The sequence below is a fragment of the Phasianus colchicus genome, chromosome 2, assembly GCF_987193195.1.
Source record: "Phasianus colchicus chromosome 2, bPhaCol1.hap1.1, whole genome shotgun sequence".
In the NCBI taxonomy this organism is placed as follows: domain Eukaryota; kingdom Metazoa; phylum Chordata; class Aves; order Galliformes; family Phasianidae; genus Phasianus; species Phasianus colchicus.
In genome coordinates this window covers 6,062,282-6,088,998 of record NC_143437.1, presented here as the reverse complement: position 1 = coordinate 6,088,998, position 26,717 = coordinate 6,062,282, and the positions used below count along the sequence as shown (strand labels likewise).

General features: G+C 41.0%; 2 protein-coding genes and 1 long non-coding RNA gene across 6 annotated transcripts in view; all 3 read right to left on the bottom strand.

The window, feature by feature from the left end:
• Positions 1-5,446, bottom strand: part of LOC116235315 (uncharacterized) — an 87,743-nt gene extending 82,297 nt beyond the window's left edge. For 3 of the 4 annotated variants that reach the window (XR_016464611.1, XR_016464613.1, XR_004168318.2), the window contains exons 1-2: positions 4,835-5,446; positions 2,006-2,271 (exon numbers count right to left, since the gene is read on the bottom strand). This is a non-coding gene — a long non-coding RNA (uncharacterized LOC116235315). Of the gene's footprint in view, positions 1-2,005; positions 2,272-4,827 lie in introns of all 4 variants that reach the window. The other variant, XR_016464612.1, reaches the window with a different exon arrangement.
• Positions 5,447-5,519: 73 nt separating this feature from the next.
• Positions 5,520-11,101, bottom strand: OTOR (otoraplin). Its single transcript, XM_031603312.2, has 4 exons — positions 10,438-11,101; positions 9,832-9,971; positions 9,123-9,233; positions 5,520-6,186 (listed from the first exon to the last, which is right to left on the bottom strand). The coding sequence occupies exons 1-4, from the start codon at positions 10,559-10,561 to the stop codon at positions 6,163-6,165; spliced, it is 399 nt and encodes a 132-aa protein (XP_031459172.1). The 5' UTR covers positions 10,562-11,101; the 3' UTR covers positions 5,520-6,162.
• A 69-nt stretch (positions 11,102-11,170) lies between these two features.
• On the bottom strand, positions 11,171-20,521 carry SNRPB2 (small nuclear ribonucleoprotein polypeptide B2). The gene is made up of 6 exons (XM_031603311.2): positions 20,357-20,521; positions 18,939-19,111; positions 16,032-16,172; positions 14,909-14,962; positions 14,285-14,373; positions 11,171-13,772 (listed from the first exon to the last, which is right to left on the bottom strand). The coding sequence occupies exons 1-6, from the start codon at positions 20,418-20,420 to the stop codon at positions 13,613-13,615; spliced, it is 681 nt and encodes a 226-aa protein (XP_031459171.1). The 5' UTR covers positions 20,421-20,521; the 3' UTR covers positions 11,171-13,612.
• Between the last annotated feature and the right edge of the window lie 6,196 nt (positions 20,522-26,717).

The following is a 26,717-nucleotide window of genomic DNA, read 5'->3' as shown; positions in this document are numbered from 1 at the left end:
ACATGTATCTTTAGGTATAGAAAATATGCACTTTAATCTAGGTCAGGATGACCATGCCTGAAACTGCTAACGTGATTAAATAGAAGAACTCTTAATCACAATATCACAACAAACTTGTCTTTGAAGACAGCAGCATCTTGAAAAAACATGTAGTTAATTAGCATGAGTAGAGTAGCCTGCAGGAAGGAAGATTAGTCCTATCTTTAACTGACCAATTGTAGGCCAAAGGCTGCACCAGAGCAGTGCCAAGTGATAAGAATATGTATAAGAAAACTGTCACAAAAATCCCCAAATCTATCTTTAAACAATGCTGTCCTTGGAAAGAAATGCATTCAGCAAAATGATGAAGAACAGGATGGGCAATTGCTGGTGGCTTGTTCCATAGATGGGAGAACTGATCATGACACACCAATGGTTATAGGGAGGAACTAAGAGAAAGTTGAGCCATGGGGCGAGAATGATTTAGCCCAGTTTTGTGCTATCATCAGGCTCTAGTGAGACAAGATGTGAAATCTACTGGATTGCTTGTATGGATGCAGGTTCGCTGTTCTACCTCTGATTTGATGAATTGAAAAGAATTCTAGATCACATGGGGAGAACACAGAGAGTTCATAGAGTCCTTCAAATGGTTATTTTGAATTATAAGTCTGATTGGAAAGATATAAAGGTTTTTATGAATACATTATTACTCCCTGTGAAAAAACAACAACAAAAAAATACTGGTTTTAGAGAAGGCTAATCTGGAAAACAGGAGCATAAATGAAAGGAAAGATCCAGAAGAGTTTATACCTGAAATAGAACCTAAATGAGATCCAAATACTGACAGGGGACAGCTAATGCTTATACAGAACAAACAGTTAACATAATACAGGGTACAACATGCAGTACCCAAAACCCCAAATAACCTCCAGATTATACAAAGAGCCCAACTGAGGACCCATCAGCATTTTACATGGGGTTATTTGAGACAGCTAGAATATTGTCTCATTTGGAAGGGGAAGATAAAAAAAAAACAAAAAAACCTATGTTTAATGTGTTGTGGACAGTCAGCTTCTGATAACCAAAAGAAGTTGCAGAAAGTTGACAGGATTTCAGGGATGTCTATTTCACAGCTGACTGAAATCACTTGTAAATTATATAAGAATAGGGAGTAAGTAAGAAAGGGGAAAAAAAAAAAAAAGACAACAAAACAAAAGGATAAGTAAAAGAGATATAAAATGCAGGTATGGTTCCTGGCAGAGGCTGTAGTTCAAACCACAGATTGAAGAGCAACATTTAGAGGAAGATCTTGGGAGTAAAAATAAACTTGTGTGGCGTGACTAGCACAGCTGGCAAGAAGGGAGATTAGCCCTACCTTTAGCTGACCAATTGTAAGCCAGTGGCTGCATCAAGGTAGTGGCCAAGTGATAAGAATATGTATAAAAAAATGTCACGAATATCCCAGGGTGTGTTAGATTTGTGGGAGACCACCTAGCACCCACACTTGTGCAACTCTGCAACAGAACAGTATCTCATCTCTGTGTGTGAGATTGACTTACTGCACATCAGGTGATGATTTCACCAGTTGGACAACATTACTTCCACCAGTTCCGATAGTAAAGTATTTTTAAACCATTCCTCTACCATCCTTTGGGAAACACTCGGGGTACACCCACCCACACTGGCATTTTTGGTTTGAAGCAGAAGCCTACTTTCTAGCCACACTTTTCCTCCACTACCATTTAAGGTACAATACAGAACAACCTATTTGCACATGTGCTGTGTTCTTCAAGGACCCAATGCAACTAGAAGTTGAATGCCAGGAACGCATCTCATATGTTTCATTGTCAGTGATGGTTAGCCACAGAACAAGTCTATCCTCTGAGGATCACAAACGGGTCAAATTTTCATCAGAAAGACATTTTCTTTCAACAGCCAGCTCTAGTAACAAAGAGCACAAGTCATCAGATAATTCAAGTGACAAAACACCACTCCTCATCCTCTCTTAGTCCTGCATCTGCCTCACCTGCCAGTCTGGCCTCTTCTGCCAATCTGTCTTCATAGCCCCTGTCTTCTGCTCTCTCTCTGTCAAGGTGGGGACGTAGCTTTGCTTTCCTCTGCACATGCTGTAGCCCACGTGCAGAAAGAGACTTGAGGACATCACCATGCTGTGGGTGTGGGCATCTCACACACTGCCTCTGCCATAGGACCAGCTGTACTTCAGAAACAAAGAGCACTAGGGTCATCAGAATGCAGTGGCACGATGAAGTTGTGGTTGCAAGAACGCACTTTCTGTGGGGAAAAAAAAAAAACACACATTGTGGGAAAGCCCTTAATGAACTTACCATCTGTCACAAACCCTGAGGCAGGTTAATCGTTAGCAGAATAGATAATAAGATGCTTACAGCAGCATATATAATTAGAAAACCTCCAGTGTAAAATGTTAGTGCCATCACAAATAAGGTTTCAATCCTTCATATACTGAGTCACCCTTATTATTACCAACAAGCCACATCAGAAACCTTGTCTGCTGCCATTTAATATGAGCATGTTCTGCATCTCACTGAGATGGGCAGGGGGGACCACCATGCAACCAGGCAGGCAGCACCACTAGATGTCAGCCCGAGCTCACAGAACAGCACCACTCTGACTGTACAGCAGCTTCAAATCCCCAAGGCTTTCCTAATTACAAGTTTCTTACTTCAGATAGTTACCTATGGTGTCACATTTCTCCAAAGCCAAAAAAAAAAATTTTTTTTGGCTGGAAAAAAAATTATATATATACTACAATTTAGTTTCAAGGCTTCTGAATCTCCAGCCAAATGGATAGCATAAGATTACAAGTTAAGAATGCAGTTTGAGGCCACCTTAAGAGTTGAAAACAACGTTGTTCAAACACAAAACTTAAAACAAGCTATGAGTTTACTTCCCTATGCTGGGATACAATGAAGGGAAATAGACTATAAGGTCCTGTCAGACAAATAACACACCTGGCATGTCAGATGTTTTTTTCACTTATTACTAAAGCAGTAGTAGTGAAACTGCTGTGATTTCAATAAGGAAACTGCAAGTACAATAATCATTGTAGGGGAAAAAGAAAGAAACTGGAAAATCAAATGCATCCTCCACTGCCTGCTAGCATAATATCGATCCTCCTCTCTTTCTCCTGTAAGTCAGCTCCTGTTTATTTCAGCCAGGTACACTGCAGCATGAACACTAAGGGGTCTGAATGGCAAGCTGTGTTGTTCTGAAACAAGCTTCACCTAAGAACGTGCAATGCAGAAAGCAGATCCATGTTCAGTGTCAAAACTATTGATTTTGAGCTGTCAGCTCTACGCTAATATTGCTGCCAACTGCAAGCACTCCAAAGTTTTCTACAGACGTCTTGTGCTCCCTTGCCATTTCTTCCTCTCTGCTCCAGATCTCAGACAAGTCTGGGATCATTTGGTTTACTTTTTGTGCTAGAATTGTTAAGATTATGGTTGTCACGCTTCCTTACGTTTCTAAGGGTAGAAACTTGGACTTTGCTCTAAAAATGAGAGAGACCTTCAAGTAATAATCAGGCTTTAACAATGGGAATTTAAAATTAATCAAACTTGGTGACACTTGCAATAAAATGATGAAAAGCGGTGTACTGAAAATAGAACCAAGCAATGATTAAGAGAATGAGCAGAAATGGAAAAAATCCCTTGTAGAGGGAGGGACTGCAGTACCTCTGCCCTTCTGAGCAGAGACACCATCTCTCGCAAAGTGAGCACATCCAGCATGCTTTCTTTCCTCTGCTCAGCATTCATACAGTGAACAAAGTGCCCTCAGACAGAGCAGGAATGGCTGCATTTGTAATATCACATCCCCGGTGACTACTGAACGAAGTCACAAGTCTCCTTTGGACAATTTAAAAGAGGATCCTGCCAATATGTTACATGATGAAGCTATAAACTGATCAAGCCTGTCATACCAGAGTTCAGGTTGCAGCATAGGCCACCAGTGCTTGTGAGATGACAGTTTTACACAGTGTCACCATATAAAACAAGTACCTATGACACCGGGCAGACAGAGAGTGCTGTAAAGCTTCATTAAATTGGAAGCCACTCGACAGTTGTACATCAGAGACTGAACTCAGCAGACAAGTAGCTTCACCAATACAATGCTTTTCCACAGCCAGATGCTTTACAAAGACCACACAGTGGTTCACAAACTGAACCCTTATCTTACTTTCCTTGAAATTAGGTTGTCAAGCAGACAGACTCCATGCCTCCCGAAAGCCTGCTGAGTTGTTTTCTGCACAGAAGAGATGACCAACCAGAGCACAGACTCTGAAGAGGGCTAGAAAAAGGCAAAAAGAAATACATGCTGCCCACACACTGTCACGATGGCCCCAGGCTCAATGTAACTGCTGAAGAAGCCATAGCAGGATGTTTTTCTCTGATAGGCCAAATGTTGTCCTTGGTGCATGTTCAGACAGGGCACTGGTGTGTGTGTGTGCATAGTCCCTGCTGTATGCATCCTGAACTGGAAGCATTCTGTGTCCCAGCTGTTGCACCTGTCCTAAAGCATCCATAGTTCACCTCAGCTGGCTGAAGAGCAAACAGGAGCTGAAAGCAGCCATGTGTGCCAGCTTTGTTTGCAGGGTCGTGCATTAAGGGCTATGCACAGTGTCAAGGACTAAAAGCACCAGTCTCATCTTACACCACAGAAGTCCACTCTGTCCTGGACTTTTTTTTGTGGAGAAACTTAAATCTTCATATACATTTACATAGAACTGGGTACATTGGTTAACTGTGAGCAACTGGGATGAAGCCTTGCAGGAAAAACTTGTGTTTTCCAATAACAATTGCTAGAACTCACCACTTACATTGCTGATATCCACACTGCAATTTAATCTGCTTTGTCTGCTGTTTGCAAACACTGACTGCTGTGTACTCTTCACATACTGGTAACTTCAACCATGCCCACGGGCGGGATGCATTTCCAACACTCGTCTTGGAAATCTGCTTTGAGTAGAACTCAGAAATTCGATATACGCAGCAAAAATGCCATTTAACACCAGTGTGCGACACAACCTGCCCACCCCGCGGGACAGCGATCTCGACCTTCTGGAAGGTTCTCTCAAGGCAGAGGCGGCGCGCCCCGCGCTGAGGTACGGCTCTGTCCGACCGCCAGAGGGCGCTCCGAGCCACCCTCACGTATTGCACCCATCTGCCCACTAACCGTGTCCTGCAGTGCCGCATCTCCACCTCTGAACACCTCCAGGGACAGGGATTGCACCACCTCCCCGGGCAGCCTGTTCCGAAATGGAAGAATTGATACACCTAACTGGAAACATTACCAGAGCATCTTTTTTGCCCCTCGCTCACCATCTCCCCCCATACTGCCAGCACAGGGAATGAGGTGGCTTCAGAAGGCAGCATGCTGACCTTTCACACAGCGCTTCCCCACCTAGAAAACAGAATCACAGAATGGCCTGGGTTGAAAAGGACCACGATGCTCATCCAGTTCCAATCCCCTGCTATGTGCAGGGTCGCCAACCAGCAGACCAGGCTGCCCAGAGCCACATCCAGCCTGGCCTTGAATGCCTCCAGGGATGGGGCATCCACAGCCTCCTTGGGCAACCTGTTCCACTGAAAATAAACCCAATATTTGCAGAAATGGGAACAACAACATCATGAGGTATTCAGAGAGATGCTTCAGCTCAAGCACGCCCCATAACTATCAGCACTGAGGGCACGGATTGCTCCTTACACAAAATAATGCTCATGGTTTTCTTTCTGCCAGTTTGTCCACTGCAGTATAACTCTTGCAAGAAAAACCAGCAAGTCACACATTGCTCAAAGGAAGGGCTTTCTCAATGTTTATTTAATATGTAGATAAAGTTATGGAAGGAAAATGCAGATCAAGTCTAAATTCTACATATAGTTTGTACTACTCAAAATAATGCAAAGGCTTATAGAGGCATTCACAGGTATACGCAGGTAAATAATTTCTAAAGAATAAATCCCACATAAGACTATTTCCCCATCCCAAATCACTGCCTTTAAATCAACTTTTGCACTTGAAAGACAACTTATTTTACAATTAGGTATTAAAGAAAAAAAAAAAAAGCTGGTGTTCGGTGAAGGGTTCCAAGTTTCTTTGTCAGCATTTCTTGATAGCACCCTGGAGATTACCTAGCCATCTTCAGCACTACTCACAGAAGAAATCAATGTCCTGAAAGAGAGTTGAAAGGAAAGATGTTTTAAGATTACTGAAGGATTAACATTCCTTTATCATCCCCAAAGGTAGATAAGTAGATGCAAACACTGAATACACTAATATATTCAAAGTATGTTCTCTATAAATTAACTCCACAGAATTCTGGAGAAGAAAGCTTTCCTTTCTTTCAACTCCTTTTATGTGGCTGGGATGATTTGTTCCTGACAGAAATCTTTAAAGTGAATTGGGTGATGCCATGTTCTTTCTTTCTTCAAACAATTCCTTTATCTTTCTGTTTTGTTTTCCCTACATCCACTCTCGGATTTGAGTTGCATGTAACCCCTTATCCTTAAACTATTCCTAACCAGACATAAAAAGGATGCCTTAATTTGGCTGAGGCTATGATTCACTTGCTACAGAGAAACCTGAGTAGAAAAAAAAAAGCTTGCATTTTGCTTGAAAACTTCCAGCAAGGGATACATTTTCATAGCATATGCTTTCATCTAGCCTTCTGCTAGTATTTTATCTGGCTACATAGCTCTCATCTTGATTATAGTGCAAGGAATTAACAACTTGTATGCTCAAACTCAGCAACATCTACATTAAACCAGCCTATCTCACATAACTATCCACTGGAATGTGGTTCAGAGCAAAGGCTTACTGATATTAAAAATACTCTCATTTTAGCCAGCAAATGACCAATTTAAAATCACTGAAGGATGGCAAGCAATGCAACACCACTCAGTAGTACACAGTCTATTGCAAGGAATCTACCGTATTCAGTGTGACTCAAAAGTAGCAGCACTGGGAAGGAAACATTGTATAAGATTTATCAGTTGGAACAGCACCAATAGGTATGGGTTGCCTGGTGTTGCAAAAAGGATGCTGAGAGAAGTTCACAAGCACTAGAACTTATTAAGAGGGTCTGCTGCTGATGACATACATTGACTCCAGATCTGACGGTTACTATGGGGAAAAACAAAGAAGACAGAGGCCCCCCATACCAACGTCCTCTTTCATGCTCCTCTTTAGTGCAGCAGGTCCCCCCCCATCAAGATACCTATCAAGTTGCCAACTCAGTGCTTCCAACGGGCAGGAACTGCATGCTGCTTGATCATTAAGGTTTGGGCATCGCCACGTCCCATAGTATAAATGAAACATTAAATGAAAGGTTAGGGAAAAGGGCAGTTGGAAAAAGTGGTTCTCAAACCAGTGGTAACAACAGCAACAGACTTAACAGATTTGCGGCCAGGAAAGCAAGGTAACAAGCATCAGCAGCAGCTAAAATGAAGGGTAGCAGAAGTGCAAACATAAGATCAGCTACAACGTTGCAACTGGAAGGCTGGTGGTAGCATTAGAGGCACACAAGAGCTGTGCAACAATAGCTCCTGTGTAAAGCAGTACCCTACAGGATACTGCTACATGAATCGTTCTGGTCAGGTAGAGATCCATTAAGACCTGCTGTAAACACTTTCAAATGCAAACTTGAAGTCAGATCCTTTAAGCTCACATTTGCAACATACAAAAGAGAAGATAGGAACAAGAATCCACCTCTACCACCACCAGGTTTTGCTGTGAAGCTCTTGCATAGCAAGAATGTGAACTAAGGGTGAAACAACCATGAAACTCCTTGTGTGATTAGTTTTGCTGCAGAATTTCTACTTGCCAATTGAAGTTCTGCAGTGTAGGCTGGCAATAGCAATGGCCCATTCTGGACCCACAGCCAGCCTCCAGACTAAGACATGACTTTAACCTACCTCTGCTTCCAGCTCAGCTTTCCATTCAGCAGAATGGCTGTCACACCGTTGAGAAAAGAGCTTAGAAACGTATTTTAGTCACACAGAACATGAAAGAATGACTAATTGCTACGATGCTGCTGGCCAAATTCAGAATAACCTAACAAAGCGTCAAGAACAGCAATCACATGTTTCAAGATTTGCATTTCCTCAAATAAAATTTGTCTGACATTAAAACACAAATCCTAGCAACCATTAAAATTCATTTCAATTATTTCTCATTTTAATGAAACCTACCTAATAATCAAGATCTGGGATAAAGTGTCCATATACAATTTCTAGGCTATGAGAAATGTGTTCTAGGCATAAATATAAGCTACCAGTAACAGCCAAGCCATATCATCCTCTTCCACTTCTCTGTGAAGCATATTTCAGATCTTTAAGTAATGTTAAGATCTGCCTGGTATATGACATACTATTGTACATGATTGGGAAGAACCATCCTTTTGGAAATGCAGCTTATTTAAAGACATATTTCCAATAGCTTTGCAATTCTATCTTTTGATAGATGTACTAACAACTATGAGGCAGCAAGCATACTTTTCTCAAACAGCATTCTGAAAACATATATATATATATATTTTAATTCCTCCAATATTTTAACCCAAGTGATGCTGCTACTATAGAAACAACTCAAGAACGCTCTGTATTTCTAGAGGAACAGTGGAAAAGTGAGTTTTCACATTCAATTGCCAGGGCCCTGCTTTCACTGAAGTGTGAGAAGGGTGTTCAGGAGTGTAAAACAGAAGTACTCTATCACAATGTCAATCTATTTAGATCATTAATAGAAGGGGTTTGTACACGTTATTGAAATATGCAGCACAATGTTCAGTCTCCAAGAAAGAAAACCATTTGCAACACATTGCAAGAAGTTTGGGTCAGACTTTTACGGGGCCTCCAAGCAATGCTATTCCAATCAATAGGAACAATAATAGGATCAAGGCCTCAACTCAGCATGTGTGAAATCTACAATATCAGAGCTTATGTTAGGATTTTATTGAGAACATTTGCCTGCGTAAAGGCCCAGAGATAGCATCCCTAAGCATCTGTGATATGCTACAATCAACTGCCACAATTATGATTTGTTTTTACAGGAAATTAGCATTACACAGCCAAGGATAATTATATACAGCTGGGGTTCTGTAAATTCCTTACCGTTGTAGGAACGGTCTTATTTGCTTCTTGATAGACATGTTGTTCTGAGACTAAACTGCGAGGGAAATAACCAACTGTCCCCATATGGTCTTCATACTCTTCTCCATAAACCTTCAAGCAAGGAGATGTATAATTAGGTGCATTAGAACAGTCCTTATTTGCTTTAAGCTAATTCATAATTTAGCCAAAAGCAGCTACTTAGCAGTGTTCATAACTCTGATTCTGGATCTCCTAGTTCCCCAATTAATCAGCACATTAAATGAACTATTAACACAAGTTCTAATACAGATAGGTATTTATTTTCTGGAATAAAATAACAGCACAGCTGTTGTTTTGTTTTTTTTTTTTTTTTTAATGAATTCAGCTAATATTACTGTTTGCTTCCTTTATATTTAAGTTTTACAAATAACTGTAATGAAAGTTTTTCTCCTGCAGTTTCAGCAAGCAGTGCAGAAAAGAACTGCTGAGCCCTTTTACTTAGGTTAAGTTCATAATTACTGAATAGTTAATGAAGAAAATTTGACTTCACTACAAAAACCAGAAGAAACAAAAAAAGGCCCTTTAGACTCCTCAGTCAGTTTAAACACTCAATCTGAAAACTAAGTTGCTACTTTAAAACACACAGTAGCTCAACATCAACACATTTTTGTCAAGAAATAAATGCTACTCTATTTCTGGTTTGCTCATATACACAGGAATCTCATCTTACACTTCCAGCCCAGAATTCTCCAGATTCTTTTTCTTTCACTAGTTTTGAGTAAACATAAATCAACTGCCCTTTTTTAATATTAATGAATCTGCAGTCTGGAGCATTATAATCCTCTTCTGCTCTGACAAGGGAAATGGTGTCTAGGAAAAAGAAATAAAAATCAAGAATGAGAAGGATGAATTTAAATACATGCTTTTATAAAGAAAAATATGGAAGTGTGTGGATGCACACTTGTAAAACCATTTCTACAGGCAAAAGTAGGTTATTCTGAAATTAATGTCTGCCAATAATTTGTCCTGCTCGTTTTTCCATCTCCAGTAAGCAGAATAACAGCTTCAGAATGCGTCATTTAATCCTAACCTAAGTTACAATCCTTCTGTCTCTTCTCTATTCTTACCTTTCACTCATGAGAAGGGTCCCTTAGAAAAGTCATTCTGCAGTAAAATGGGATTTGATGCTCCACATTCATCTTCCCACTCTATTTTGACAGACCAGTTTAAAGATGAGCTAAAGAAGCAGAGTAGTTTTCTGTCACACTAAGGCTTCCAAGCCCCACAGCTGTTTTTGGGAATGTATTCTAATTAAAATTAAAACAAAATTACTCACAGAGACAGTCGTCATCAGCACACAGCTTCTTGCTGGCAAGCTTGTCCATAAAAATTCCAGTAGCAAATGGATTCATTAATCCAAGACACAAAAATAAGATAATGAAATAAACACGTTGTGTCATTTTTCTTTGCTGTGGCACTTCCCAAATGCACACAGTACCCAGTGATCTCTATCTTTTATGGAACAGCCAAACATCTGGACAAACACCTCTGACCAATGGGAAGGAACCATGGTGACATTCCAATGCAACAAGAGGAGCCGCCGGCAAGAGGAAAACCTCAGGTTGCACTTATGCAACAGAATCCTTTCCCAAACCCATTCTGGAGCAACTGTATTACTTAAATAATTTAAGCTTTCCTCCAATCATACCATGGTCTTAATCTTATATCAAGCAAAATTTGTTTGAGAATGAAAAATTAAGGCAGATCACAACAAACAGGGAAGAAAACTATATCCTTTCAAATCCTTAAGTCCCTTATTCTCACAATCACACACTAACATATGTAATTGTCCCCGTGGACCATAAACTCTCCGCAGCAGCAATCTCCTCATGACAGTGTGTAGAAATGCCATACAGCAACACGAAACATAGATGCAAATATAACTCAATAAAAAAAGATTTTCAACTCAGCAATTTAAGTTTGAAATCTAGAATTCAAGCACTGCTACTTGTATAGGTAAGATTTCTTTTACACAGGCAAACACAGAAAGAGAGCAGAATACACAGGTTAAGCAAAGACAGTGACCATCTCCCGTTTATTCATGTAGCCAAACTCAGCTGAGAGCTCACAGACATGACACTGAATGGTACCATAAGCTAACTTAAGAGGTCCTTGTTATGTCTTAGAAAACATGTAACATTCATCTAACTTCCCTATATTTTCAAAATATGAGAAAAAGTAGTATTTTAATTAAAATAGATGCACATGCCCAAAAGAGAAAAACTAAGTTATTATATACACTGTATAAGCTGTTCACATCACAGTTGTCATACTTCAAAGAAGCTGATCTTAAAACTAGTCCTTAAAAATGACCAAGCAATGCTGCAGTTCCCCAAACAGCAGTTAATCAGTGCTAACTGCATAAGATAAAGTTCATGACAAAACATATTTACTTTTATTATTTACAGCTGCACAAAAAATTTTCACTTGCAAGTCTTCTAAAATTGTGAATTCACTAAAAAGAATGGAAAATGCATATACAGAAATACAGAATTAACACAGCTGTGGAAGGGCATCATCTTCTACACTCACATTACATCACAAGATGAATTTGTTTTCAGTGCATCTGAAACTGCTCCATAAAACTGCTTTTCTGCAAAGTATCTGTGAAACAGAGTTTTTATGAAAATCAATCACGCTTTCCTGGATGCAAAACATTTTGTCTAAATAACAGTCTTAAATCAGACCTCAATCACCTCACAGCACGACTGGGAAAAACACATGCTCTGCAGCCACAAGCTCACACAGCACAGGTAGGAAATGCACCAAGCTGCAGCAATCGAGGAAAAGGTACAGACTTCAACCTACTTCCTTATTTTCCAATTAATTTACTTCAGTAACAAAAAAGCCTCAACACTCACAAGGCAGTCACTGTGCTCATCTGAACATTTCTTCCTTGTAGTACCCAGTCTTAACACCAGCTGTTTGTCTGAACTACATCTGAAAAGTCACACTAACTTCATCTGTTGCCTCCTTGAAATGGTCGTTACAGGACTCAGACAAAGCAATAAAGAACTGAGGAGTGGTGCAATGTGAAAAGCCACAATATCATTTCTAAAATACAAATCTTCAAGAGCCTGACTGCAGTTCACCTACAACACCATGGAAAATCCAGCGAGTTTCACCAAAAATAGAGTTTAGGTTTGGTTATTCTCTAAAGCTAAAACATCTTTCTAGGTTTTCTTCCATCTTACACCATCTGAACAAAACATTTCAGCTTTTGAAGTTATTTTTTCCAATACTAAATTGGATGACTTCACTGCATTTAGAGTATTTCATGTCCAGCAAAACCCTTAAGTGGTTTAAACAAAGAAGGGGAAAAGAAACAAAACCACAGAAATACTAGGACATGCATTTTGTAAAGCCTGCCTAAAAATACACTGTCAAGCTTATCAGCAGTGTCTTTGGAATAAGCCAGAAAGCTCTTCCTAAACCATTTATTAAAATCACTGCTAAAGATCAGACAATTGGAAAATCAAAACCAACCAAAACAAAACCATAAGTTTGTCTATGCCTTCTATGCATGTACATATGTACTTCTATCAGCCACCACCGTACAGACAAAACCAAAAAGTTGAAGAGAGCTCTCAAATTTTAAGCAATTTCTACCAACACCTGTAAAAATTGAAAAAAAACACAATGATTTACTTTCTTTAAGTGACAAAACTATTCTCAGTGAAAAGCAGCTGTCCTCTTGATAGTGAGGCTGAAGACTGAGTGTTGCATTTATTCTGAACACGCTGACATTACACATTCCCACTCACGCTTTTTGCTCTGAAGACACATATAATTTTCCAGCACTCACTTCTGAGAAATGAAAGTCACCTTAAAAGTAGTCAAACCAATATTATGAATTAGCCCCCCGTGCAGCAATGGAAGGCAATATAATGCCTTCTACTAGGACAGGAGCATGCTTATAAAAGTACTCATTAAGATTTAGTTTAGAAAGCAATACAGAAGAAGTCAGATCACCCTGTCCAAAGACCAATGACATCTCAAGAAGAGCAAGATCTCTAAGAAGATGCTGCTCCTTCAGCTGCTAAACCTTAAATGAGGGTGAGGAGGGAGGACTCGAGCAAAGTGCATTGCTTGCACCTGACTTCTGTGGGTTAGCCATGCCTTCTCACCTGGTGCTCAATCACTGGTTCAGGCCATGACCTAGCAATTTTCATCTGCCACGCAAGCCTAAGAGATTAATAAGACAGATTCAATGAAAAACACAGTTTGAGAACAGCATAAGCTGAATTTATTTTATAAAAATTAGTATTCTAGCACAAAAAGTTACTATTCAGTAGATGCACAGAAGTCTTGCAACTGTGCTGACAGCTGCAGACATTTCACACAACAGTCTTATCTTTTCTGCACAGGACAGAAAACATGCTGTACTCATATTAAAAAAGGCAAAAAAAAAAAAAAAAAAATCAATACAAAGAATTCCAAAGAGTGTCTGGTTATTTCTTAGCATAAGTGATTTTCATGGCATGAGATGGAGTTATCTTGAATCCTTGGAGAGCATCTCGAGCAGCTCCTGCTTGACATTCATTTTCAAACTCCACAAATGCAATGTCGTGACGCCCAGGCACTAAACGTACTTCTTTGAATCCAGGAAACCTTTGAAATAAATTTAAGAAGAGTCAGATAGTGTTTTCAAGATCGAAAACTTACCCCCCTTCAGCACCCAGAAGACCCTGCCATAAGCATCTACCAGAATAATAGTTACTACCAACAAGAGATTCGATTGAAGAATTTTTATATTTCCAGTCCTTAGAACTTTGCCTCTCTTAAGGATCATTCTGCTGAAGCAATTTAATCAGTCTTGCACATCTGCAGAAGCAATTAAAGCTGTTTTTAAAACTGTTTCTGATGTCTTTAACATTAGTCACCAGCTTAATGCACCAAAGACTGATAACAGATAACTTCTACAATCAAAATCGGTTTAAAAAAAAAAAGTCAGATTTGCATTTTGCACCCAATCATCTGTAAAGTTGGCAGTAACACAGAGAACTGAAATACCTTCAAAACCTCTCATTTCTAATAATTGACTAGCCAACTGAAAGTAAAAAAACAAAACCATAAAGGTAACGAAAGGAATCAAAGGCAAATTTTCTCCATTCAAAACTTACTGATTGAATAACATGGACAGCATCATCTCATTTGTTTCCTCAGGCAGGTTATTAAGAAAAAGAATATAGTTTGGTGGGTTATCAGGCACCTGCAACAAGAGAAGAGCAAAATTCAGCAGACTATCCACAGCTGTCTACCCCTCTAAATCTGCCTCCATTATTATTTGAATGAAGACTCACAAATCCCTCATTTTGGCTGTACCACCAGAAGCTGGGCTTTAGGATACCTTCATGCAATGTGCAGACATACATGTTGGTGCTTTTTTGTTTTTCTGCTTAACAGCTGATACTGCAGTACTCCACCATACTAGATCTCAGCACTGCCACAGTTAGGACAAAGTGTAGTGCCACTTTAGATTTCACAGGCCATCCAAGATATCTGTGTGAGGACATCAGCTTGGAAAAAGGCCTTCCACATCTTCTGTGATGAAGTAGCTGGAAGCCACGATAAACACCCTGTTCATCTACAGCAGAACTGAACTACTTTTATCTTTGGGGCAACTGAAACCCACTGAAAACACATCGTTTTACTACAGTGTACTATTAAAATTTATTGGTTACAGACTCCATTAGATGTTAAGCTTCAGAATCTCCAGAAGATTTGGTCACAAGAACAAGCATTACCTGCTGATTCTGTGGTGAAGTCCCAGGGGCACTGGTTGAATTTTGTGTTGCTCCCTATTAAGTAAGAGCAAAGTAATTTTTAGAAGATATTTGTTTAGAGATAAACACACATCACCATATTTGTGTACAGCTCAAGCAGTGTAGGAAAGATGGCTTTTTTTATTTTTTTTAAGCTGCAACCCAAAGAACATTTATTTATCAAATACTTGCCCTAGGAAAACAACATGTGGACTGCATTGAATCCCCAAACCAGATAATCAAAGAATAAAAATTGAACTAATGACCGAGTCAGCAGATACAGCAGATCACTACTCATCCATCATTAAACTCAGCTTAGTTAGACAGGAAGTAGCTTTTGAAAATGAAGACCTACATAAGACATGATAGACATGAGAAAAAGTTACATGCTTCCACTGAGGACTCCAGTTTAGCAAGCATAAGTAAAGCTATTAGCATTATAAATAAAAACAATTACTTCTAGGAAATCAGTATATAAGAATTGACTTTTAATAAATCCTGAGGAAACTGAATTTTCTATGCAGAAAAAGTTATTTTTACGATCACATCTCTCCTTGACAACAAACAGTGTCTTTGCAGAAACAGTAATTAAGTAAGACAATATTCAAACCCTGTGTCTTGGTCTTTTTTTCTGTCTTTGCAAATAAATTGCTAAATGTTGTTAGCCTTGGTCAGGCCAAGCATTACAGGAGATATATTCCACACCAACTCCTTCTCATCTAATTGTAAATGGAACATACTGTTCCCTTCTACCCACCTGGCATTCTACATATATGTACATGTTACTTTCTACATTGGTTTATTGTACCTTTGCTCTATACCTTAGTTTTCATCTTACAATAGGAATGAGGAAAAAAAAAAAAGCAATAAAAAGTGTTAAAAAATAAAAACACGCATTAAGGACTACATAATCACATCCCCTCCTGCAGCTTTAATGGCTGCTAAAGAGCAGTACAAATCAACAGACAACAATTCAAAGACCATAAAGTACCAAAATACTTAGTCCTAAAAAAAGAAAAAAAGATAAAACATTACATTAACAAAAAAATGGACACACTGTTTGAATTTTTTTCCCCTTCTTTCTTTAAATACAGAAGCTGCTTACCTGAATTATCTTTTTATTTGCTGCATTAGCTGATTGCTCCAGAGACTTGGCCTTCTTCTTTTCCTTCCTCTTCTCCTTGTCAGCAAAAGTACCACGCATTTTAGAGATGATATCAGAGTCTGTCTTGGCATACTGAATACGCTTTTAAAAGGTAAAAAAAAAAAAACAAAAAAAAACCACCAACTTTTATTAAGTACTGTTTATTATTCTGAAAATCTCACACCAACTTCATTGAACGCATTCTCTCTTGTTCACACAATAAGTTTGTAGAAAGTTGTATTAAAAATACTGTTTTAAATTATAGATATGTTTACAGAGTATGTAACGTTCATAGTTAATTCTGATCACAACTAAAGAACTTTTTAAAAACTGGGATAGACCTCTCATGAGAAGAAGTCATTAATTCTACGACACTCATTGAAATCAGAACTCTAATCACCAAACAGTATCTTTACCATGCCTGTCAAGGTAGCAGATGTACAAAGCTATACAAGATCAGTTAACAAAAGTGGCACCAGCTGCTACTAAAAAAAAAGCTAGGGAGATAAAGCATTTGGGGGTTGGGGTGAGGTGATAAGGTTCCAGCAATTTCAGATCTCTGCAGAAAACTGAGTTTAGTAAAACTTGGAATAAACATTTGCCTCGATTCAACCTAGACTGCATAGGTTGCATCAGCAATACAACTATGCTGTTCTTCTGACAAAAGCTTCACAGTGCCCAATTGAGAGAGATAAATGTAGCTACAAGTATATAAGGGCACAGTATTACAAATGCATGCACATGTGTGTACTTTTTTTTTCCCCCACAATCCTATCACTTAATGAAGACTACTCCAATAGAAGACCACACAGCAGCTGAATTTGTTTTTTATCCTTGATCCATTTCTTCACATAAGATGCATACTGCAGTCAATATTCAAAGAGGGAAATACACCTGAAAGCTTATAATGCCTTGATGTGTTTTGTTTCTCTACTGCATTTTACTGAGCACAAAGGCCTTGAAGGATAAATGACAGAACTAAGCTTGCAAAGGATTTTGTTAGATAATCTGAGAGCGTTAATGAAAGAACTGTGTACCTCAACAACACAACAACAGTATAGCTCTTATCACCCAAAGCCATGAGATGAAAGCATTTGCATATCCACAGACTACTGAAGTCAAATGGACCATTTGCACATACAACCCCCCCAGATTAGGGGATGCCCTAATGCAACAGATGCAGCAACAGAAACATGTTGATTGTTGTACCATCCTGCCTGTAATCAAGTACATTATTAAATCTGCTTTTATCAAGTAATATTGTACCAGCTTCACTGAAGTTGTGTCAGAATTCAATCATTCGGGTTGCTAATCTGATGTAAGCACAAGCAAAACTATTCATCAATTTCCAAACTAAACCAGTGACTATGGCTGCCAATTTCAGGAGAGTAGAACTGAATAGATCTTCACCCTACACACTGTTGCCTTGAAATGGAAGTATCGTATTCCAGTTATGTCTCACAAACATTCAGAGTAACTTCAATTATTATAAATTCAATAGAAAGCACCTAATCTCAAAAACACTACCTGGGAAATTTTATGTGTTCAACAGAAGACACAATTAATATCATAGAATAGCTTAGGTTAGAAGAGACCGTAAATTGCATCCATCCCCAACCCCTGCCATGGGCTGGCTGCCCCCCACCAGCTCAGGCTGCCTAGGGCCCATCCAACCTGGCCTTGGGCACCTCCAGGGATGGGGCACCCACAGCTCTCTGGGCAGCAGTGCCAGGGCTTCACTGCCCTCTGAGTGAACAATTACCTCCCAGCATCTTAACCTAAATCTCCCCACTTTCAGTTTAAAGCCATTCCCCCTTGCCCTATCACTATCTGCCCAAGTAAAAAGCTGGTCTTGTTCCTGTTAATAAGCTCCCTTTAAGTACTGGTAGGCCACAATGAGGTTTTTCCAGAGCCTTCCCTTCTCCAAGCTGAACAAGCCAGCTCCTTGAACCTTTCTTCAGAAGAGAGGTGCTCCAGCCCACTGAGCATCTTTGTGGGGCGAGTAGAGAGGGATAATTCTCTCCCTCACCTTGCTGCCACCCGTCTGCTGAGGCAGCCAAGGATAGCTGGCCTTCTGGGCTACACCTCATGCTAAGTTTTTCATCTACTAGGACCCCAAGTGCTTCTCCACAGGGCTGCTCTCAGTGAGTTCTTCTCTCAGACTGTACACATATCTGAGATGGCCTCCACCCAACCGCAACATGTTGCACTTGGCCTTGTTGAACCTCATTATGTCCACAGGGGCCTGCTTCTCAAGCAGTCCCTTTGGATGGCATCCCTTCCTTCTGTTGCAGCTACTACACCACTCACAGAATCACAGAATGGCCAGGGTTGGAAGGGATCATGAATCTCCAACCCCCCCTGCCACATGCAGGGCCACCAACCTCCTCATTTAATACCATACCAGGCTGCCCAGGGCCCCATCCAACCTGGCCTTGCACACCTCTAAGGACGAGGCATCCACAACCTCTCTGGGCACCTGTTCCAGAACCTCACCACTCTCTCTGTAAAGAACTTCCCCCTGACGTCCAACATAAACCTTCCCTCCTTCAACCAACCACTCAGTTTAGTGTCACCAGCAAATTTGCTGAGGGTACACTCAACCCCCCTGTCTATATCTAAGCTGAAAGCATTTCAGATCTTGACAACCTTTAACTCACTGCAGTGGAACATAAAGCCATCATTTAGGAAACCTAAGTACCAACTTCAGCTTCACTGTCTATTCCAATTATAGTCAAGACAAGACATCACTGAGTAACAGCACAATTGCAAGCAAGTCTGATAGTTAATTCACAAGGCACAAATACCAAAGCACTGCAACACACCATGGTAATTTTATTTCCACAGAGAAGGAAGAAAATAACTTACCATTGGCTTCCCATAAAATGGAAAGCCTTGCAGCTGTCTCAGAGCATTGGTAGACGACCCTAGTTCTTTAAATATAACAAAAGCCTGTCCTCTCATTTTCATAGTCTTCAAAGCCACGATGTCAACCACATGACCAAACTGTGAGAATAACGCATATAAGGACCTCTTCAATTCTGTTAGCAACATAAAAAGAAAAAAGACTGTAACAGGTTGCATGTAAACGTCTGCATCTACAGAGAGTATGTTGTCCTTCAGGTTGATCGTTAGGCAGGTAGGTGTATCGGCTTCACAACACGAGCCTTCAGCTAGAGAAGAAACTCTACTAACTTTGTATTAACTTTTCTAAGAGCAAGAACTGCTCAGCTATGGAGGAGCAACTGCACACTGCTGACACCCAGCACTACAGAATCACAGAATTGCTAGGGTTGGAAGGGACCTCAAGGATCATGAATCTCCAACCCCCCTGCCACATGCAGGGCCACCAACCTTCCCACCTAATGCTAGACGAGGCTGCCCAGGGCCCCATCCAATCTGGCCTTGAACACCTCCAGGGACAGGGCATCCACAACCCCTCTGGCAGACTGTTCCAGTACCTCACCACTCTCTCTGTAAAGAATTTCCCCCTGACGTCCAACCTAAATCTCCCCCTCCCCTCCTCAACTTAAAATCGTTTCCTCTCGTCCTGCAGTTAACTAACCTTTCAAAGAGTTGATTCCCCTCCTGTTTGTAGGCTCCCTTTAGGTACTGAAATGCTGCAGTGAGGCCACGCCACAGCCTTCTTTTCTCCAGGCTGAACAAGCCCAGCTCCCTCAGCCTGTCTTTGTAGGGGAGATGCTCCAGTCCCTCTGGACCCTCTCCAACAGCTCTCTGTCTTTCTTGTACTGGGGGCTCCAGACCTGGACGCAGTACTCCAGATGGGGCCTCACAAGAGCAGAGTAGAGGGGAACAATCACCTCCCTGTCCCTGCTGGCCACCCCTCTGCTGATGGAGCCCAGGATACCATTTGCCTTCCGAGCCGCAAGGGCACACTGCTGGCTCATGTTAAGCTTTTCATCTATCAAGACCCCCAGGTCCTTCTCCGCAGGGCTGCTCTCAAGGACCGCTCCTTCCAGTCTGTATGGGATGCCTGGGATTCCTCCGGCCCAAGTGCAAAACTGCACTTTGCCGTGTTGAACCTCATCAGGTTAAACTACCAGCCCGGTAACGCCTGCAGACTATGAAGGCCATTTGAAGTTCCGTAATTAAAAGTTACGATGAAAAACAGTTATCGATGAAGGCTCACCAGGCACAGGGCCAACCGGCCGCCTCAGCACCAGGCGCCGAGCTGCGGCCTCTCAACGGAGACGCGAGCGGCAGCCCGGCAAGGAACAGCAGCGCGCGGGCTGCCTGAGGAAAGCGCGCTCCGCAAACCCCCGTACCTTCTTTCTTAATCTTGTCATTGATGTTGTTGATGTAAATGGTGTGGTTGGGCCTGATGTCCATGCTCTAAGCCGGCCGCACAGCCGCCTGCAGACAGAGCGCACGCACAGCCAGGCCGCAGAGCCGCTCCTGGAGCGATCGATGCGCCGGAATCGTAATGGCGGGCGGCGCATGCGCGGTGCGCGGAGAGGCGGCACGCCCGCTGTGGGCGCCATGTTGGCCGTGCCGCGAAGGGCGGTGGGGCAAAGATGGGCTTGGTGTGAGCCGTTGGGTGAACGGCTCGCTTGAATGCTCGGGTCGGCTCTGCGCCCGGGATGAAGCAGCGTGCTCCTGTGTGAAATAAAGCTGTGTGAAATAAAGCTGTGTTTGTGTATCTGCTGTTACCGTGTGAGCTGTAAAGAAACAGCACTTTGGGGGACACCTGTTATAAAATGTGCATCCGCAAGGATTTGTTTTTAGTTTAGGCAGTGCATCTGAGCACTTCATATTAGGAGGAGGTTTTTCACACAGAGGATGGTGACACATTGGAACAGGTTGCCCAAGGAGGCTGTGGATGCCCCATCCCTGCAGGCATTCAAGGCCAGGCTGGATGTGGCTCTGGGCTGCTGGTTGGCAACCCTGCACATAGCAGGGGTTGGAACTGCATGATCATTGTGCTCCTTTTCAACACAGGCCATTCTATGGTTCTATTATTCTATGATTTCTTGAGAGCCCTGCGGTGGTGGCAGCTCAAGGTAAATAAACAGAGGAGAACTGGGGCTGCAGCGTTGGAATTTTTGGAATAATTCCACATGCTGCATACCTTCGTTTCTATGAGTGAGCAATTATGTTGTCTTCCAGAAACAATTTTTAGCTGCAGAAGTTTAATCTGGTTGCATATGAAGAAAATACTGCAAAAAGTTTTACTCCATAAGAAAATTCTTGCTTTGATTTAATTATGTTTGGGCAAGTTAACACTGAAAATCATTTCTTTGTGAAGAGCTGATCCTTCAGCTGCAGTGTATAAAAAAAGGAAAACCTTTCTTCTGGATTCTGGGGTTTTCTTGAGCAAAAGGAAAATCTGTTATTTAGCAAGGCTCTGAGCACCTGATAGAGCTGTAGGTGTCCCAGCTCATTGCAGGGCAGATGGACTAGATGGCCTTTAAAGGTCCCTTCCAACTCAAACAATTCCATGATTCTACAAAGAACAACGTGGGTTAAAGTGAGTTGAATATAAAAGCAAAAACAAAAACAAAAACATAAAAACAAACCCAAAAGCTGTTGATGGAGTTGTTACTTACTGGTGGAGAAAAACAGTGTTATCTTCAGTTGTATAATGGTATGGGAACTGGTGTGCCAGTACAAAGCTACGTGCAGAGTATACACACCACAAGTCTAAATGGTGTTAGACAGCAGTTCTAGGCACTTTTCTCTGTTTATCGTCTTATAAGTAGCTAACAGAAAGCATTTCTTTGAAATCCAGGCGTGAACAACGTTTATGTTTTTTTAGAAAGATATGTGTTGTTTTTTGTGTTGATAGGCAATACAGGCCACATAACTCATAATTTAGTTACAAAGTTCTAAACTACTTACTTGTTATTAAGTCAGGGTAGCTAAGGGAATTTGATTGTCTCCTGGAGTTAAAAATATTGACATAATATGAATGACTTTATTTTAAAGTCTTTAAGCTGCTCATAGAGAAGAAACTAATGAAAACATACACACAAAAAACCTTAACCTGACAGAAAGTAAGGAAGAATTCATGGCTTCTATAATTCTTCAGTGCCACACTTGTACTTGCTCAGAGTCACTTTAAGCACTGCTGATTTATTCTTGAAGAATTTGAATGCAATAAAGCAGAAAGCCGTCCTTTCCTGCTCCTCAGGTGGGATTTCAGTCTGACTGCTGGTTCAATAGAAGCAACATTCATTCCTCAGGCTCCCCCCACGATTTATTTAGATTACTTTTGTTTTCTTAATCCCCAGAGAGGTACAGTACTCTTCTATTCACTAAAGCAGTTATTTGTTTAAAAGTCCATGAAAGCTTGAAGAATTGTAAAAACTATTCCAAGTTTCTTAGCAAGAATGCCTGTGGCAACTTAGTAGGCAGTTATAATATATCACCAATATAATATGCTGGAGTCATGCTTGCAACTAACAGGTAGCTGATTTCCAGACACTCTAAGCAGTGTTGCAGACAAGACAGCTTTTTAACATTGCTTTGTAGCCACTGCTCTATTCCAGCCCCTTGCTCAAGGTCAAGGATATTTAGCATTGCTTTATTATTGCTGCTGTTTGTTATGAAACCTGTGATAAGATTCATTTTTATTCTTCTAAAAGCAGATCTCTGCATTAAAGTAAGACAATAATCAAGAGCAGCGTATAGTGGAAGTTTTGGTCCTGGTTTCATAGCATCATGCAATCTCCATAGCTTTGACTGGGTCCGCATGCACATAATAATGCTTCAGACTTTTCACAGTAATTATCCTGCAGTATTAAGATTGTGGAATTGTTAAATTCACCCAAGTCCATCTGCATAGAAATGTTTTAATCTCAACAGTGCTGGGAGGAATCACATGCTAGTAAGAAGTGTGTGTGACATGGGTGGATTTATCTTCTGTAGTTTGGTTCCACTCTTTGACTGATCTGTTCTGCTGTGTCAAGCATGATAATACAGCACATCAGTAAACAGTGGGAAATGCAGAGAGACAATGGACAAAAAGACAGGAAACACAGAAATTCCCTAGCAAGTGCGTGTTTGTGGTGCGAGCAACTGCAAAGTTATAGTGCACGAAACCTCACATTTTAGTCAGAAAAGGCTTTTTGAAGGTTGAGCAACTCACACATCTATATTCTATTGGAAGGTGCAAAACAGAAAGTATTGTGTCCTATAAATCCGTGGTTGCTGGTCAGTTATCCTGTCTGCCATCCACAAGTGCAAATTGCCAGAAGGAGCTGAGGAGGCTGCAGTGATTTACAGACTGTTGTTCAGAGGCTTAGGCTACACAGTCTGTCAACTAACAAAGCAAAGTGAATGGACAATGTGGTGGCAGAAGAAATTTAGTATTGATGAGTATGTGGCAAGGCACTCAGGAAAGAATTGCTTGAAGTACACATAGTGGAGTTCTGAATTAACTATAACCACTCAGGAAGAAGACCTGTGTGACCCCGTCTGGAGGACAATAAAACACCCAGTGGTAGGAAAAGAAGCAAACAAAAACACCATACTGACTGGAAAAGAAAAACGAATGTACTGCATGAGGTGTTTCATAATCCCTAAACAGATGGTTGAATGTATTACTGTTTGCTCTAAATCAAACAAAACCACACAGTCCTCTGACATTTATTGTTGGCAGTTTATGCTTTTAATGATTAAATACACTACCTGATTGACCTTTCAGTTAGTCTGTGCAAGTCAGTCAAGGAAGCTTCACCAACTGAGAGAAGAGCACGCCATCACAACCAATTATTTGGAGAGAAAAATTGCTCTGGCATGGTTATAATATGCTGTTTGATTCTTCTCTTGGCCAAATCAGACTTTCACCTTACCAAGCACACAGGAGAAAAAGAAGCAAAGCGACAAAAGAAAACTGCAGCACAATTTCTTCTGGCATACCTCTGGTTTACAACAACATAAAACAGTTGCATTGCTTTAAAAACAACAACTGATTACCATGGTTAAATGAACCAGAACTAAATTTTAGATACTTGCTTTTCATTGTTAATTAGTTGTATCCAGCATAAGCTGCGAAAGGAGTACATTTTGTCTCTGTGTTTTATCAAGCGTGCTGGAAAGAATAAAAATCAATAGAACTTTGAGGTGGACAACAATAGGTCACGCAATGAAGTCCTTCAACAGAGCCCATGTGAGTTCACCGACAAATGTTTCCCATCTTGATTTCTTCAATCTTAGTACTGAACAGATGACAGTAACTCTAACTGCTCTATTCATACCTAAATGTTTCAGTTAACTCTGGGGCTGCTGGAAGCCAGCAACAGACCCCTCCCATTTCCCCCACCTACTCCAAATAAAGAAAATCAGAAATGCAGGGCCTGTACATTTCTGAGAACATAATGAAACCCTTAGTAGATCCTTAGCTCTGTTTCCTCTGTGGTCGTATTCTTTTTCTGAGTTGTCCTTTCCTTTATCAGAGAGCTTTTCCCATTCTCCTGCCAGTTGCTCCTACTGACAACTATAGGGCTTTGCATCTTTTATGTTACGCTGCTACATCAATTTCTCTAGGCAAAAGATCATCAGAAATTGCAGGTATGCTAAACACCACCCCAACAGAACAGAGAACTCCTCACATTTATTAGATTTAGCATTACAGTAATTCCCAATTTGTTTGAGTGCGCTAATATACTGAAAAAGATGAAATGTGGGTTGTGCTTTTAATTTCGTACAGATGGTTCCAAATTAGTTCAGGATGCTTGGGTTTCCCCTTTATTAGTATTGATTGGTGGTGGTACCATCTGTCCTCACTAACTTTTTGCTGGGAAAAACAGCAGCACACTGGTTTGATTTATTATTCTTCAAGAAGGCGTGAATTCCTTTCAGTTTGGGTTAATTTTTTTAGTTCTACTGGAATTGACATGCTAGTATAGTGTAAATGAAGTGACTTACATTAGTTTGGGCGTTTTGAATTAAATACTTTTGAATCCTAGTACATATAAAACATCATAGAGTAATGAAATCAAGTCTGAACTGCTTAGTCACATGAACTTGCCTTGTTGCCTCTTTTTTTTTTTCTCTCCTTAATCTCACAAACAGTTCTGCGTTGTGAAGGTCTTCACCCTTGTCAGTACAAACTAGAAAAGTTTTATCTGCAGCAAAGTGGTAATGAGGACACAGTCCCAGTGTACCTGAACAAAAAGAGCAGATCCAGTGATGGTAGCTGCTGTTGGCTGCTACGTGCTGACCAGACAAAAACAGGTCTAATATCAACCCTGCAGGTCTGGATCTACGAAGCACCCAGCCAGATCTCAAATAAGGACCAAAAACAACAGGCTGGGTTTAAACACACCTCCCACACAAAAAGAAAAAAATCCAGCAGTGCCATATCTGTGCTGTTCTTGAGCACAAACAGCTAGGAGGGATGTGGTGAGGGCAGTGATGCAGACTACAAATACCTGAGAGATTGCTGATGGTGGAGCCCAAAGCTTTATATGCTGATGGTTGCTGAGATCATTGTCTGATCTAGGACAAAGAAGTGAATGAGAGCTTCGCTCTGCTTTAAGCAGTGCTGTTGGGCTGAAATCTAGGGCAGGGAGTGGGCACAGCTAAGCAGCTGGTGGCACCTCTCTGAAGCTGAAGACACTTCCAGAGATGGGGAGGGAGAGCACAACCTGCACTGAGCAAAAAGGGAAATTCCCACCTGAAGGAGCATGTTTACAAGGAAACTGAGATAAGTTCTTTCAGGAGGACCTTGAAAGCTTGTCACACCAATCTGCACTGAGCAGGGAGGGTTTCCATGGCACTTAATGGCAGCTTGCCCTCAGTATCAGTGTGGGCAATAAGATCCCATAAAGAAGCTCTCAGATTTCCAGAGCTTCTTTCTCAAGCCAACTCAGCCTTGAAATTGCTAAGGCCCATGCCAACTTCAAGCCAGGTAGCCATAAATAAGCTTGTGATTAAAAGTCTTGTTCTTAATGATTACTGCAGTTGGGACAAGCAGCAGTAAGCCTCCCTAACAAAGTCTGCCTGGGCCCATGCTGAGGCTCTGCCTGTACTCGGTATGGATACCAAGAAGGCTTGAGGGTTATTTTGATGGTCTCATTCTTTCAGACGTTTATCAACCTAAATCGTTTAGTTCTCGCTCCCAGCAGATGCTGGGAAGCTGATGGTAAATCATACCATCTCTGGTGGACTCAAGCTGGCTGTAAATTGTTTTTGTGTTCCTACAGCTTGGCTGGCTGTGGAAAAGACTGCTTGTGATGTGCTGCCTTGTTTGCAGCCGTTCTGGAATGCAGACAGCCTCTCAGCACCTATTTCTCATGTAGTCCTAGTGTGGTATAGCCCCTTTCAAGTGTTAAGGTTCTTGTCTGCCACATCCTCTTTAAAGAAAAAATAAAAATGTTGTAGGTCAAGAGGAGCGTCAAATGGGACTTCAATCTTCTCTCCATCAGAATTCCACCCTGGAGCAGCTCTGTGAGTGTTAGCTTCCTAAAATACTCCATTCCAGCTATGATTTACACTGCCTTGCCTTCAGTAATGTAAAAATAAATCTTAGCTCCATGAGATGAGATCTTAGCTCTGAGAAGGAATAAATTTTTTCACCTACACAGAGTGAAATGAGAACAGGTGCTTGTATATATATATGGATGTATAAGTCTGGTGGCTTAAAAATAAGCATACAGGAGGATTAAGACAATCCTCTCCACT